The sequence below is a fragment of the Nymphalis io genome, chromosome 12, assembly GCF_905147045.1.
Source record: "Nymphalis io chromosome 12, ilAglIoxx1.1, whole genome shotgun sequence".
Taxonomy (NCBI): Eukaryota; Metazoa; Arthropoda; class Insecta; order Lepidoptera; family Nymphalidae; genus Nymphalis; species Nymphalis io.
The window spans coordinates 10,251,742-10,266,728 of record NC_065899.1 but is presented as its reverse complement, the minus strand read 5'-3'; the positions used below and the strand labels follow the sequence as shown (position 1 = coordinate 10,266,728).

The following is a 14,987-nucleotide window of genomic DNA, read 5'->3' as shown; positions in this document are numbered from 1 at the left end:
AGTTTATGTTATACCGCTCAAGGGACGCCGGCACATTTATTGTCCTATATAAACAATAAAATATTTAAGAAAGAAAGACTTTGACGTTTGTAAACAAATTTCGCAGTAACGGTACCCATGCAATAAACATTGGCGAATAGATTGTCACATAAACGGGTTATTTGTACATTAAGTGTTTTTAAAATTTATACTTTACTTGTGACTTTTGTTTTGTAAAATAATGTTCAACTCATTAATGTTAACGATTTGTTTATGTGTTTTTCTAAAGTATAAAAGAAAATTTATGTCTCTATTAAAATTTAAAAAAAAAACTACAATTTTGTATTAATAGTTGAACACAAATGTTATTTCAGTAAATAGATAGGACACAAAAAAAAATCAAACAAATCGTACAATTATCTACGGTATCGTAAAATTTATTTTAATCGATTTAGATTTCAACATGACGATAATTGAAAGTTTTATATTCAATTTGCAGATTGAATTTCTGCTCGTTAATATATAGTAAAAACAAAACGTTACTTGCCTTTATGAATGGAATGTGTAATTAAGCCTTATCCAGAGAATATTTTTATGAATATGTTTTATTGAATATAATAATAGTTTGTAGTATGAACTACACATTTTATACTTCAAAAGCAATGTTTTAAGGAACTCCCGGCAAAGAGAAAGTTTAAAAAAAATGTATATAAAGAAATAAAAGAAAAACTATCTTCTAAACTCTAACTTTAACAAACGTACTAAAAGCTTTGCTTAAAAAACCAACTGCAGTCAATAAATATAATTCCAACAAGTTAACTGTTAGAAAAAAAATGCAAACACATATTCAAAACAATTGTTGGTCAACGAAAACCGATACACTTTTTGCTTTAAAATTTGTTATTCCTCGTAAAAGTAAATGTAAATATACCACTAATGGACTAAGGCCCTTTGTGTAGTAAATTATTCCACCACACTGCTGCAATGCGGATAGGATACACATTTGGCAGATTTTCATCCAAGACATTCAGGTTTAATTAGAGTATTTTCCTTCACTACTACACAAGATATAATCACAAATCAAACACATTAATTTCCAGTGATTCTTGCATGTGTTTGAACCTACTTGTGTCGTCTCGGCATTTATTATTGAGTAAAATTATACATGACAGTTATTTAATAATTGACTTTGAACTACTCGAATGAGATCCATAATAACTGGCAACTAGTTTTATGACACCTGTCTTTTTACCGTCGAATGATTATTAAGGACTGTAGGCCTAAATCAATTTGTTAGTTTATTACTATCATATAATAAATACAATTCTCTTTATATGAATTCATAATTATTGTCGTTTATTATCACCATGTTAAAATTATTATTGTGGTTTAATTATTTATGCAGCCATTTAAAATTTTTATTGCATAATGAAAAACTTAAACCAAATTAGCTTCTTATCAAATAACAAATAACCCTTTAAACTGTCACTGCTGGACAAAGCTGCTGATTCCAATGTTAGTGGATATATAACACATATATATTATGTTATTGGTACGCTGACGGGGAAATGGGCTCCCTGATGTTAAGTAGTCACCACCGCCAATATGTCACCAACCTTGGAAACGAAGATGTTATGTCCCTTTTGCTTACTCACCCTTCAAATTGGAACGAAATATTTCTGAGTTTTTCTGTTGAGCGTTAGAATCTATATAATAGACTTTTATCTTAGACATGTAGTTTTCCTCAGGGCGCTTTTCTTCACCGCACGGCATGACAAGAATTCGAATCTGGTTTGAACCGGCAATCTTTAATTAAAATTTTCTATTCACGAAACCATCTCGGTTGCTATAATTTTAAAAAATATTAATTAACAATTATGTTAAAATACATTCTACAAGCATGTTCTTATGTATCGGTATTCATATTTATAAAACTACTTAAGCATTCTCGGTCATGTGATGAAATATAAATTAAAAAAAAACGAAAACATATCACATAAACAATGTTTTATGCATGACAACGAAATTTACTCTTCTAAAGGTTAGTAAAACCTTTTACAAAGCGCTACATTGTCGTGCCTTTAACGCATGCGTCGGAGCACACTTTGAGTGACGGGTAAATAAATATACACGGGGACGCGCGCCGAAGACATAAGGTAAGGCCGCAAATTCTCACACTTTCCCTAATCAAACCGAGTCGACAACATGAAGCGAAACAGCTCCTTTAAGTGACCAATAAATTTTACCTCGGCCTTATAATACAGCTAAATGTGCACAGCTTGCATTGGACGATTTATTTTTCAAGTCACTGAGAATTTCATTTATTTATAAAAACATATTCGCATTTATGTGTTCAACATTAATGATAGGTTGAATTGTTGAATGATATAAATTTATCGCATTATTTTAATTACATATTTGTTTAATAAGAATTTTTATGTTTTAATTTTAATGTACATATGTAAATAATTATTGAAATATTTATTAATTATCTTTACGTGTAATATACATAATTGCTATTTAACTATTATTTTTCTCAGAAAGGATAGAGCCTAATGACAGCACTTTATCTTAAAACACACGACTTAAGCCTCGGGGTAGAGCAAGTTTTATACTTATTTTTAAGTCAGTTTTATCTCAATGCCGTTGGAAGGTTGCTGATACGCGCATGTGCCAATCAGCTGAGAGCAAAAGCTTTGATAAGCGATTGAGGCGAACACGTGAAATCATTCAGTGTCGCGGTTCCGATATCGCTACAATATCGCGGATATATTTTATACTTTAGTTATCATTCGACATAATAGATATGGTTTTTATTTTAGATTGTATTGAGAAAATGGCTATTACGCTGCTAGGAATGGAATAAATGTTTAATAACATATTTAAAGTCACTTAAGAAGTACATCATAAATTGTGTGTATAATATATTTGAAATAAAAATAATAAAATATTCTTACACGCTAGTCTTTATAAATGATAGATAGGAACAAATAGGTTTTAAAGATTACACATCCGTAGCAAACGTTGTGTCCATCGTGAGTTCCGAAGCTTTACTTATAGCGCGGTGGGGGGAGGGCAGACCACCAGCGCTGTGCCCGCGCCGTCGATCCGCCGCATAATTATTACGAACACACACACGCGCACCCACACAAGCGGGATTCATCGATAAAACATTAAATTAAATTTTATCTGCTTGTAAATTTCATAGGCATTGATTGAGTTTTCGATGTATAGACAGTTGATCCGACAAAAATATATACATTTACCAGTAGCGATATTCTAATTTGCTTCGGTCGCTTTCTTGACCGTTTTACGATCGAATCACTCTTTGTACATTGATTAAAACATATTAGAACATTTTTATATCCTCCAAAGCATTATACAACTAAATATAAAAAACAGCTGCTCTATACGTGAATGATGTAAACCCGCCAACCGTTAGAATTAATTAGTACCAGTATTCGACTCACTTATATGTGCTCCTATTAATTTCAATTCCGATGATCAATCAATGCTATAAATTATTTAATGGGACGTAAATATTATTCCGATGTAGATAACAGAGAGATCATTTCCTGACACAACACGGCAATCGTCAATATAAAAGAAATACGTCAAATACAAATGTATTATATATTAATGTTGTATGTACTCCTGTAATCCTTGCAATTGTCCCTTGTGTATACGCAGTTTGCTGAATAAAACTCAAAGCAAAACAATGAAATCGCAGACATGTATTGAAAGTAATAAATATAAAAAATATGAAATGACGATAAGCTGACTCGCATATTCGGAGCTCAAAACAAAAATGGCTTCTATACATGTTCAGTGAAATATCAGATTGTCGTGAGAAACTCAGGATGATCGGATCGCGGCAGTCACGCAAGCAACACTTGTTCGTACGCCATAGCGTCGGTAATAAGAATTTCAGATTAAGGATGTTGTAACTTTGTTTTGTGGACTTTTTTACTCTTCTCCGACGACGTAGAGTATGATAATGGCCCATAAGCATTACGTATTAGGTATTTTTCTTTCGAATGTTATATAAATATATGAATTATGTACGTATATTTTAATCATTAATTTTCTTTTTACCGGTTCAGTTAATTTGAATAGAAATAATTATTACTGATAATTTATATCGTAAATAAAATATTAAAAAGTTATAATCCTACAAATAGTAAAATTTAAAAAAAAGAATTAAAACCCATTTAAATTATATTGAAACGTTCGTAGCATCTCTACAGCAAATCAAACATCGCTAACGTTAGCTTAGACAACACAGCGTTTAACTATCAGAAACTACTCTTATTAAGGTAAGCAAAATTTGTGTTACGAATAAGTAAATATCGACTTGAAAATCTCGATGATAAAGCGAATATTATAAAACGATAACCGATGACTTACAATTAAGATTTTATTCTTAAGCACTATTATGAAATATGATCTTATAATTATTATCTAAGCTCGTTTTAAATATAACAAAGTAATCGAAGAAGGTACGACATAATTCAACACCACCATATCGGTAGGGACTCAATAACGCTCAACTAAATCATCCACTGTAATCACAGCCATGATTTTAAGCATAGGTCACGAAGCACTCCCGATGGACAATATTTATGATCGCAAAATGGCCCGACCCGACCGAAAGGAATAAATTAATCACAAATAAACTTATATCGATCATATTGTCTTGGTGTTGCTTAAAGAAATAATATTTAAAAAAAAATGTTTTTGCATTATTAATACTCCTATTTAACAGTTCCAAATAAGCGTAAAGATAATGCATTGTGTAGATGACAATAGCCTAGCGGACCTTCGACTCTTACGTCGCTTTGCAGCTCGTAAACTGTTGCTTTATTATTATACTTTATTACTAGAAAATAATAATATAAAACACATATAACAAAAATATCAGGCGATTTTTTATTAAAAAAAAAAGCACAATCATTTTAAGAGTTCCGAAGTTTCGTATCTATATGACATGTCCCCTAACACATTAGGAAGATAACTCTGACGGTGTTTCAAAAATAAACTGTGTATCTCTGCGGTCTGGCTTACGTTCGTACTACAAATGACTGCGTATCCTTATCAGGTAGCGTCGATCCCCGCGGTGAAATATTTTTATGGCACTTAGATGCGGCTTCCGTCTCTTTCATAGTGTCCCAATGGATCCAGTTACTCCATAGTAAGGATACCATAACGCATATTATGAACGCATTACGTCAACAATCTTGATAAACTGTTTTACACGAGGTCGTAAAAAAATCCTTGAGATAAGGATATATTATAATTAATCTAATAATAAAATACGATTGAAAATTTCTATTCTACTTTCTAACAATAAATAAATATTTTCAAACTTAAATTGAGTGAACGAATTGAATAAACGAACCTATATGGAACACCCGTGATTTCCTCATATAATTGCGTGTCTTATTTCAATAAAGTCGATTGTAATCGCTTTCCTTATTTTTAATCTGTGCAGTAAAATTTTAGGCGGCATACCAGAGCCGTAATAAATCGGTGGTCATTACTAAAATCGCCGTAAAATGCCTGAGCGATTGAACATCGATGTGCGCGCACGCCCCGGTCGACTCGCGCCCGCGAGAGGTCGGTTGTGTGCGTGCAGCCGTGAACAGGTAGTGTTGTGTATAAACAAATAACACAATCGAGTTGTCTTACGGAGCCTCAAGGTCGGTTCGAGTCCGCCGAACTGCCTTCGAGCCGAGCGCCCGGGCCCCGGCCGCCGCCTGACGTCCACGATCCACGCTCTTAAACTTTTTTCGAAGTTTTTTTTTAATGTGATGGTTGAGTATTTGGGCGCACAGTTTGTATAAGCAATCAATTTTATTCATTTAGACGGAACGAGTTCCCTTGTACAAATAAATGAGTAAATATAAAATATTGTATAGGATGAGAAAGGGATTCTCAAATAAGCTATGCAATGTTATGGTTCATAATATTATAAAATAAAATGAGATGTCTTGCCGAAAGGCGTACTAAAAAATTTTTATAGGGAGTTTTGAATTGCAATCGAAATACAAACGTTAGAATATAAATATCAAAGGTCGTTTTTGATAAACAGTTATATATTCAACAGTTCAAATGTAATAATGTAACGCAATAAGGCAATGAACTTCCAAAAAATCGGTAGTCCTAAGTCGTAAGCGTATTTTTCCTAAAACTAGTTCGACATACTAGTTTCTAGTTTAGTTTTCATATAATATTCTGTATCCTCATTCAATATAAAATTATTCCGAAACATGTGTAAAGTATTTATAATACAATCAAATAATATACATACATGAAATCATCGTTGCGTTACGACATGAACTATTATTATAGCTATCACATTGTCTTCTAAGTATATTCCTTAGACTTTTAACGAGTACATTTAGATTTCTATGGTTACACAATACGACATTTTAAAAAAATCCGTGTAATCGATACGTCGGCCATTCGATCCTCAATCGATTTCGTGATGAATGGAGGGCGGAAGTCCCAATGTTCCCGCGACCAAGCCAAGGTCGGCGCTTAGGGCTGTCGATGTGACACATTCAAGTAATGAAATAGTCATTGATTATTTGCAGAAACTTAAAAGGTTTCGTGAGTGGGGTCAGCTGAATTAAAACGCGATTCTAAGAATAAATTGGCACGTCATAGGTGACACCCTATATCCCTTAACTTTATACCTTCGCTTTTGGAGTACTTGTACCGTTACAGTACTTGCAGTAATAAAACAAATATGTGTATACAACTAAACAATGTAATTATACAACCGCTATGCAACATTTATTACTTAAAGAATTAGTAACTTTGAAAAAACTAATAATTTCTAAAACCACGTTTTCGTCAAACTTTTAAAACAATCAATTAAGAGTACTTGTAATTCATTTCAGTATTGAGTATTGTGTTCATTCTTTTTATTTTACACAAAAAATGGAAAATAGGAATGGAGAGCGGGGCCCATGCTAAGTTAAAATTTAGGTTACGGTATCTAACAATATGTCAGCCCTAGATTGTTGTAAGGCACAGAGACCACGAACTAATTCTGTGACGAATCTCTGCGTGCGACGATCGTTCTGCTTGCTTCCACAATCGTCTCGATTTATCTTGCCAATTGCCAATGCCCGTGTGAACTGATTTTTAAGAATTTCTAACATTTAAAAAAAACTTATTGCAAAAAAATAACAATGCTTAATACAATTAATTAAGTAATTTATAAATTCGGCATTTTTATTGCCCATCATTATATAATATTTATGTTACATACATATGTATATTAGACAAAGCAACAAAATACTTGACATGACATTATTCCTAAAGTCATTCTTAAAAGCATATTCAAGGAAGTATATATCCCACGGCTGGGCAAAGTCATCTTCTCCTCTTGCAAAAATAGTCTAGAGCGTATTCCACCACGTTTCTCTAAAGCGGGTTTGTGTAAAACCGATACACTTAAGAGAATAAATGTTGATTTGTTTGTAAAACAATAATGTTTCTTTTTTTTATTTTAATTGAAAACTATAGTTAACTAATTCAAAGCCAACGTAAGCAATCAATTCACAATATATAAGCCCTAAAGCAAAGGCCTTATATAGGCTTAATATAAGTTAATTAACCAGTAACTGGAACAGGTGCAGCTTCGCCGAAAATTCAATAAATTACATGAACGAATGTAAAGTGAATTGTACCAAACCAACAACTCTATCAACTACAAATCTTGTTAGTGATTCGAAGTAAACCAAGTTGTTTCTACTAAACTGTTAACAACCTCATTTTGTACTGTAATTAGTAAGCTACATAGAACGACTTTAAATTCTATACACACAAACAAATGAAATCGTAGTATCTGTTATCGATAGTTTGGATTACAATAAAAAATATTTATACATTTCAATTGAAATGTCATTCATTACAAAAAGGTAAAAATATAAAAACGCGGATGCCGATATGATAAACTCTTCGTCAAATAATTTTGAGCGAACAGTACACTGAAATCAATCCCTTCCTATAAGTACAAAGCGGCAACAAAGAGATAATGTTACATAAACACGCCGTTCCGAGACTGATAAACTGGCAGATTTTCCTTTACTAACGTGTTAATAGTGTTTTCTTAGAATAATATTATGTATTTCAACTTAAGTCATGCAACATAATCCCTTCATTAAAAATAGCCACATATTTTTCCTTCAGAAACATAATTCAAATTTTACACGGGTGTCTATTTTATATTTATAGCATTATTAAGTAATGATTTGCATAAATTTAATATTCGAAAAGAATAGCAACCAATCTCATCAAATGTTACATTCAAAACTTTAAATTGCACCTAAATTAGGACCCGATAAACCAGATACGACTATATTATAATCAACTAATAAGTCCAAACTTTTGGATTAGAACAAAAACAAAAGTGGTATAAGACTGAGGAAAATTATTCAAATCATACGGAATTCATCTGGGGTCAATCAAGTTATTAGGCCCATTAGTATAAAAACCCGCCAGAAATAACAAGACAGTAGCTATGTGTAACAGGGAACATGTAAATCGATCCCAGGCACGCAACGCTTGGTAGAAACGTAAAACTGATTCAGTTTTTTATGCACCACACTATAGGAAGTTATGCATTCATATCAAGTCGTGTAATCTAAGTAGGTGTTGAAACAGATATTTGAATATTTGAATTTAGTTACCATTCTATCAATCAAAATTTGAGTGCGTTAAACTTTGTAATCAAGAATATTATTATTCTAGTGTTATTAGTACTATGAACGGAAATGTAAGCTTATATTTCATTTTAGAACTAGACCGCACTGCAAAAAATATATTATTTTCGCATTCCTATAACACTTATCATATGTATACACGCATTCGCGATTAAAAAATCGCTTGATAAAAAGTAGGTGGGTTGACAGAGATTTGATTCTGTGGTTACAGATTCCAACATAACCTTAGTTCCCCTGTTACAAAGGGTTAGTAATTTGTTTGTGATACAATATGTACGTTTTTACAACATGATCTCAGAAGGAATTCAGGAATACTTAATAGTAATCATCAAATGAACTGTTAAAGAACATTTGTGTGCTAAAAGTATTTTATAAAACTAACGACTTTATATATAGCAGGCATTTGGAAGCGATCGCCTTCAGGCCGTTTTAAATAATAATAAGTAATTATTCTAAACAAAAATACTTAATAAAAAAAACCCGCCGGTTCTTCTCAGCTCGGAAAGGTTTCTTTCCAAACCGGTGGTAGATTTTGGACAGTCATTAAACTAGAGTTATGTTTGCATATTAAAAAAAATCTTTTGAATTATAAAAATATAAAATCACGCGATTATTTGGCGATGTGGGTCCTAAGTAAGTTTATTTTGTTTAATATATTTATTATTACCTACAATAATATTTACTTAACATTTAATATAAATGAGATCATAAGGATCATAAAGATCATAAGGATATAAAACGTATTATATAACGTATATGTAAAGCTTTCTAAATTGTTCTGACATTTATCTATTTGCTACCTTTTTTTTTTTTTTTTTTCTCGCTGGAAAAACACATTTATGTGTTTCCCCCACATAAGGTGGGGGGGTATGTGGGACTCGCCGGCGCTGAAGGCGCCGGAATACCCACTAAAAACCAGCGGTACCCACTCCATCTTGTCGGGGGACGTCACGGGATCGCTTGCGCATACTACCGTGCCGTCCCGACGGTTGGCCCGCTTCTGCGGGCCTCCAAATCCTAGGGGGTACTCGGGGTACAGAGACCCTCTGGCCCCGGCGACACTCACGGTGGGAGGAGAAGATGCGCATAGCGCCGGCGTCTTCTCCCCGGTCTTCTTCGACGAAGCGGGTCAGCGGAGGCACTCTCCTCGCGCTCCCGCTCCGCGGCCTCCTTCTGCGACATGACATTTTCGCAGAAAGAGACCATCTCCATCCAGCACCTTTCGCTACCAAGCATGGCATTTATCACGCTCGGCAGCGAAAGGTCTCCGCCGATTAAAGTCGCCAGGGAAAGGCGCTGAGGCCCCCAAGCGGCACACTCCATCAGAGTGTGGCATGCCGTGTCCGTAGGTGCACCACACTCGTGGCAGGAGGGCGTTACCTCCCGCCTGACTATTCCGTGCAGGTACTTACCGAAGCACCCATGTCCAGTAAGCACCTGAGTCAGTCTGAAGGTCAGTGTGCCGCCTTTTCTCGTTACCCAGCGACTCAAGTGGGGACGGATCGCCTCCACTGTCACCAGGCCTGCTGATGGGGACCTCAGATCCTCCTCCCACCTGCGAATCAAGGCTTGCTGGGCGAGAGTCCTGATTCGCAGCACCTCCTCCAACCCTGGACGGTCGCCACGCGACCTCACTTCCGCCCGGAACCGGTACACTTCCGCGAGCACCTCCGCCTGGAGCTCCCAAGGCGGATCGCCCGCGAGAAGTGTTGCCGCCGTCCACGACACCGTACGATATCCGCGTATCACCCTTTTCTCTGCGGCCTTCGCAAGAGAACCTTGTTCCGAGCGGTGAGAGCGTCCACCCAGATGGGAGCACCGTACAGAGCCATGGACCGCACAACACCGGCGTATAATCGCCGGCATGGCGTTTCCGGCCCTCCTACATTTGGTAGGAGCTGGCTTAAGGCAGCAGCAGCGTTGATGAGCTTCGGGCCAAGTTGGACAAAATGCTGCCCGAAGCTCCATCTTCCGTCCAGGGTCAGGCCCAGATACTTCATGTGGGCCTGCACCTTAATCACCGTCCCCTGGACGGTGATAAACGCCCCTCGAGGGGGGCCTCGACGTGGACCGTGGAATAAGAGGGCCTCCGTTTTTGAGATGGAGACCCTCAAGCCCAACATTCCTATGCGGTCCACTGTGAGCGACGTACCGACTTCGGCCAGGCGAGCCGCCTCCTGATAATTCCGCCCTGTCGCCGTGATGAGAGTGTCGTCCGCATAGCACAACACCCCCATTCTGGAAGGACGGATGTCCGCAGGAGCCAGTCGAAGCCAACGTTCCACAGAATTGGGCCGAGAACTGACCCCTGTGGAACGCCACAGCCTACCCGACGCCGGACAAGACGCCCATCGCCCCCCTCCCAAAGGACTACCCGGTCCTGGAGGTATGCCCCCAACAGCCTCCTGAGATAGGAAGGCACCCCGTGGTATCGGAGTGCCTCCCCAATAGTCTCGAAAGGAAGACTATTGAAGGCGTTCGCAACATCTATCGATACCGCCAGAACTACGTCCCCTCGGGCCACCGCATCGTGGTCCGGGTTTTCAGGGCGTCCAGGGCGTCGATAGTTGATCGACCCGCCCTGAACCCGTACTGAGCCTCTGACAGACCCGGCCCCACCTCGTCGAGGTGCTGAATAAGACGGGCAGCGAGAATTTTTTCGAAGAATTTGCCCGTCTCGTTCAGCAGCACAATCGGCCTGTATGCCGAGGAAGAATCTGGCGGTCGACCTTGCTTTGGCAACAAGATCAACTTTCCCTCTTTCCAAGGCTTCGGAAACTGCCCGCTGCACAGACATTGGTCGAACAGCTCCCGAAGCCTTACGCCTAGGTATTCCAGAGCGTCACATAGAACACGCCCTGGAATCCCGTCTGGGCCCGGCGCAGTGTTCTTGGCCCTCAAGCGGTCGAAGGCCACCTCCATCTCCCGCTCCGTGATCAGTGGTGGAGCCACTGTGTCGTCAATCATAGAGCGAGGGACCATCTGTGGAGGGACATGCTCACCTGGATGGGGGAAAAGTTCCCCGACCAGGCGCAGGAGGAGATCCGATGACATTGTCTCTGTCACGGGGGCACCCTGCGTGCGGAATTTTCCACGCACACCGCGGAACGGACGCCCCCAGGGGTCCCGGTTCAGGCCCGCCAGTAGTTCTTCCCTAGCTTTCTCCTTGGCCTGACTTATCGCCAGCTGTAGGTCTTTTTTCAGCTGACGATAAGCGACCAATAGCTGTCCCTCCAAGTCCGCATCAAAACTGTTGCGCCTCCTACAACGGACGTAAGCCCTTCGCGCCCGGCTGCACGTCGCCCGAAGCTCTGCTATTTCGGGCGACCACCAATACACCTGCCGGCGCGGAGCTCTATGCCGGAACCTAGGCATGGCAGCATCGCAGACCTCTTTGAGGGCACTGCGCATGTGGCCCGCTAGCTCTTCTGCACTGGCGCCCTCCCACCTTCCTGTGGAACCCCATCGCTGTACGATGGCAGCCTCCCTGGCCAGCTCACGATCTAGCTGGCTAAGAGACCACCTTGGAAGCGTGGTTGGCACCCTAGAGGGTTCCACCGACCTGCGAGAGGTAGAGATCTCAAACCGGATGTACCTGTGGTCCGACAGAGTCTCCACCTCCTCCTCTACTCTCCAATTCAACACTCTGCGTGCTACAACATGGGTGGCGAAAGAGAGATCCACCACGGACCCCCCCTGTTGCCGCACGCACGTGTAAACCTGCCCCCTGTTGAGTAGGGACAGGCTGGAGAGAAGTGCCCACACCTGAATAGCCCTTCCTCGCGGATTCGTGGCAGGGTTGCCCCAGGCACGTGATTTAGCATTGAAGTCGCCCAAGACCAGTATCGGCCTCGGTGACTGCCTGGTCACCGCAGCTCTGATCGAGCCGAGATAAATCTCGAACTCCGCCAGGCCGCGGTTGGGAGAGAAGTACGTACCCACAACAACGAATTCTCTCCACCCTGCCACTACGTAACCCGAGCCCCTCTCAATGAGTGAGAGAGAACTCGTTTCACTCCGGGTAGTAACCACCACGGTGCCGTCCAAGTCTCCTAACCAGTTAGGTAGGGGAGGGACATAATATGGCTCGCAGGCCACACTGCAGACTGCAGCAGCAGGTCCTGCGCCGCGGCGCAGTGGTTGACGTTCGTCTGGAGGAACTTTATGTTTGTGCTCATGTTGACATTGAAGCTTCCTCCTCGGCCTGGCGCCGTCCGACATTGGTGGTAGTCTGGGTGCCTAAGACCACCGTACCCTTTGTGATGGGGGGGTTGCACTCCCCTGATCCCATCACGTGCCCAGAGGGCTTGCCAGCGTCTGCGCACACAGCACAGCGCAGTTTCTCGGTACAGCCCGCCGACTTGTGGCCATCTACGCCACACCGGAAGCATAGATCCCCCCGTTCCGCTTTAGATGGGCAAAGCATCTTCGTGTGGCCAAGGCCCATACACTTGAAGCAGCGCAAAGGGCGCTGCTTCAATACGCATACCTTGGCCGAGCTCCACCCTACGAGGAGGCGACCGGCATCTGATATCTTCTTCGCCGCTGTGAGAGGACAGGTGACGCGGACCATTCCCATATATCCGGGACCACGCTGCAACACTCCGCATCTGACTGAGTCAGGGGAGCAGTTCCCTGCACGAGCAACTGCAGCGACCAATTTATCTTTGGTGACGGAATCATCCAATCCCGTCACCTTAAGGTCCACTCGCTTTACAGGTCGAACGACGCTTGCGACACCATCCAGCACAGTGCGGAGCTTCTCAGCAAGCTTATCCGCCTGCTCCGCCTGTGCTTTCGGCAGCTCGAGGAGTCTGGCTCCCGTCGCCGATCGTCGGACCCTAAGGCCGCCACAGATTCCAATATCCTGAAGCTTAACGCCCTGCTCCGCGCGCTCCAGGATGTGAGCGTATGTAACGCCCTTCTCCTGCGCATCCGGCTGCAGAGTGACCATTACTGCAGCCCTGCGAGGAGCAACCAGCCTCGGTTTGGCCACCGGCGGAGCCTTCGCCACTGTTGATGGTACTGAGGCGGACGCTGCGGCCGAGGGGGAAGCCTTTTTCTTCTTTCTCCCCTTTTTAACCACGGTGGACCATGATGTCTCCTGGGCCTCCCGTGGTTGGGACTCCGACGTGGTCGGGGTGGCTGATAGGCACATAGTCGGTGCCAGCGGGACTGACTCGACTGCAGGCACCCGTTTCGGCGCCTGTGCGGGTTTCGGTGGTGGGGTCGGATGGACCACTTGCGCGTATGTAGGTGCAGTTTTCTGCACTACAGCCTGTTTCTTGTCCGCGGCCAGATGGGGACGGAGCACTTTAGCTGGAAGGAGACGGTCCTGAATTCCTTCCATTTGAGATTTAATCATAAAGCCCACCGACGACATTATAGAGGCCTTAAATTCCTCCAAAGCCTGTGTGTCCCGCACAGTGCTGGTGGACGCCTCATTTGCCACTGCTACCGTGGTCCGCATTTCCGCAAACTCACGGCGGTGGGCTTTTAACTCAGTCTTGAGGCTGTCCACCTCCTTGCGCAGGTGGCCATTATCAGCGCGAAGCCTGCGCGTCTCTTCCGCCTCGGTCCTTGATGCCAGAGCATCTACGATGGACTGGAGCGAAGATGCAGATTCTTTGAGCTTCTTGATGAAGCCACCCTTCAGGTTGCTGGATTTCTGGGCAATCTCCAGAATAAGTGCTGCATTGCGACCAGCCTCCGCACGCAGCTCCTCTGCACCCAATTTTAGGGGATCCTCCCTACGGACCTCCGAGGAAGAGGATTCCTCAGAGTCAAGCGCGATCACAGCCGTCTCCTTACGGAAAGCCCGACTTCTTAAGGAGCGCTCAAACGCCTCCTCCCTAGCCTCGGCGGCCTTTGCTTTAAGCTCGGCTTTGGCGCGAGCGAGGCCAGTTCCGCGTCCCTTGGAAGTGAGCTTCCCCCGGCTAGCACTGTTACGTTTCGCCGCCGATCTGATTTCGGTCTCCGTATCCAAACCGGAATCAAAGAGCGCGAGGCCCACAAGTGGGCGTTTACGCCCAGCATTTGCGTCGGACGACGACAACTCCGTGTCGACGTCCATCAGAACAAAAAAAAAAAAAAAACCAACGAACAATCAAACGAAACAAAAGAAAACAAAAATACCCTATATAAATTTAAAAAATGAAAATAATTGAACAGTCTATTTGCTACCTGTTCGAAGTTGTCAAATACTTAATTTATTTTGAAGCGAATTGCAAAGATCGGAAATCAAGCAAAAAGTACACAATTACATAGAATGTT

The 14,987-nt window shown here is 41.5% G+C and overlaps 1 protein-coding gene across 1 annotated transcript; it reads right to left on the bottom strand.

Annotated features, from left to right (window-relative positions):
- Positions 1-7,711: 7,711 nt before the first annotated feature.
- LOC126772582 (uncharacterized) lies at positions 7,712-14,787 on the bottom strand. The gene is made up of 2 exons (XM_050492985.1): positions 12,969-14,787; positions 7,712-7,770 (listed from the first exon to the last, which is right to left on the bottom strand). The coding sequence occupies exons 1-2, from the start codon at positions 14,785-14,787 to the stop codon at positions 7,712-7,714; spliced, it is 1,878 nt and encodes a 625-aa protein (XP_050348942.1).
- Between the last annotated feature and the right edge of the window lie 200 nt (positions 14,788-14,987).

Coding starts and splice junctions, on each gene's coding strand:
- LOC126772582 (XM_050492985.1), bottom strand. CDS start 14,787: ATGGACGTCGACACGGAGTTGTCGTCGTCCGACGCAAATGCTGGGCGT. Junction 7,771..12,968: donor CAACCCCCCCATCACAAAGG/GTACGGTGGTCT, acceptor TACTAATTACAG/TACAAAATGAGGTTGTTAAC.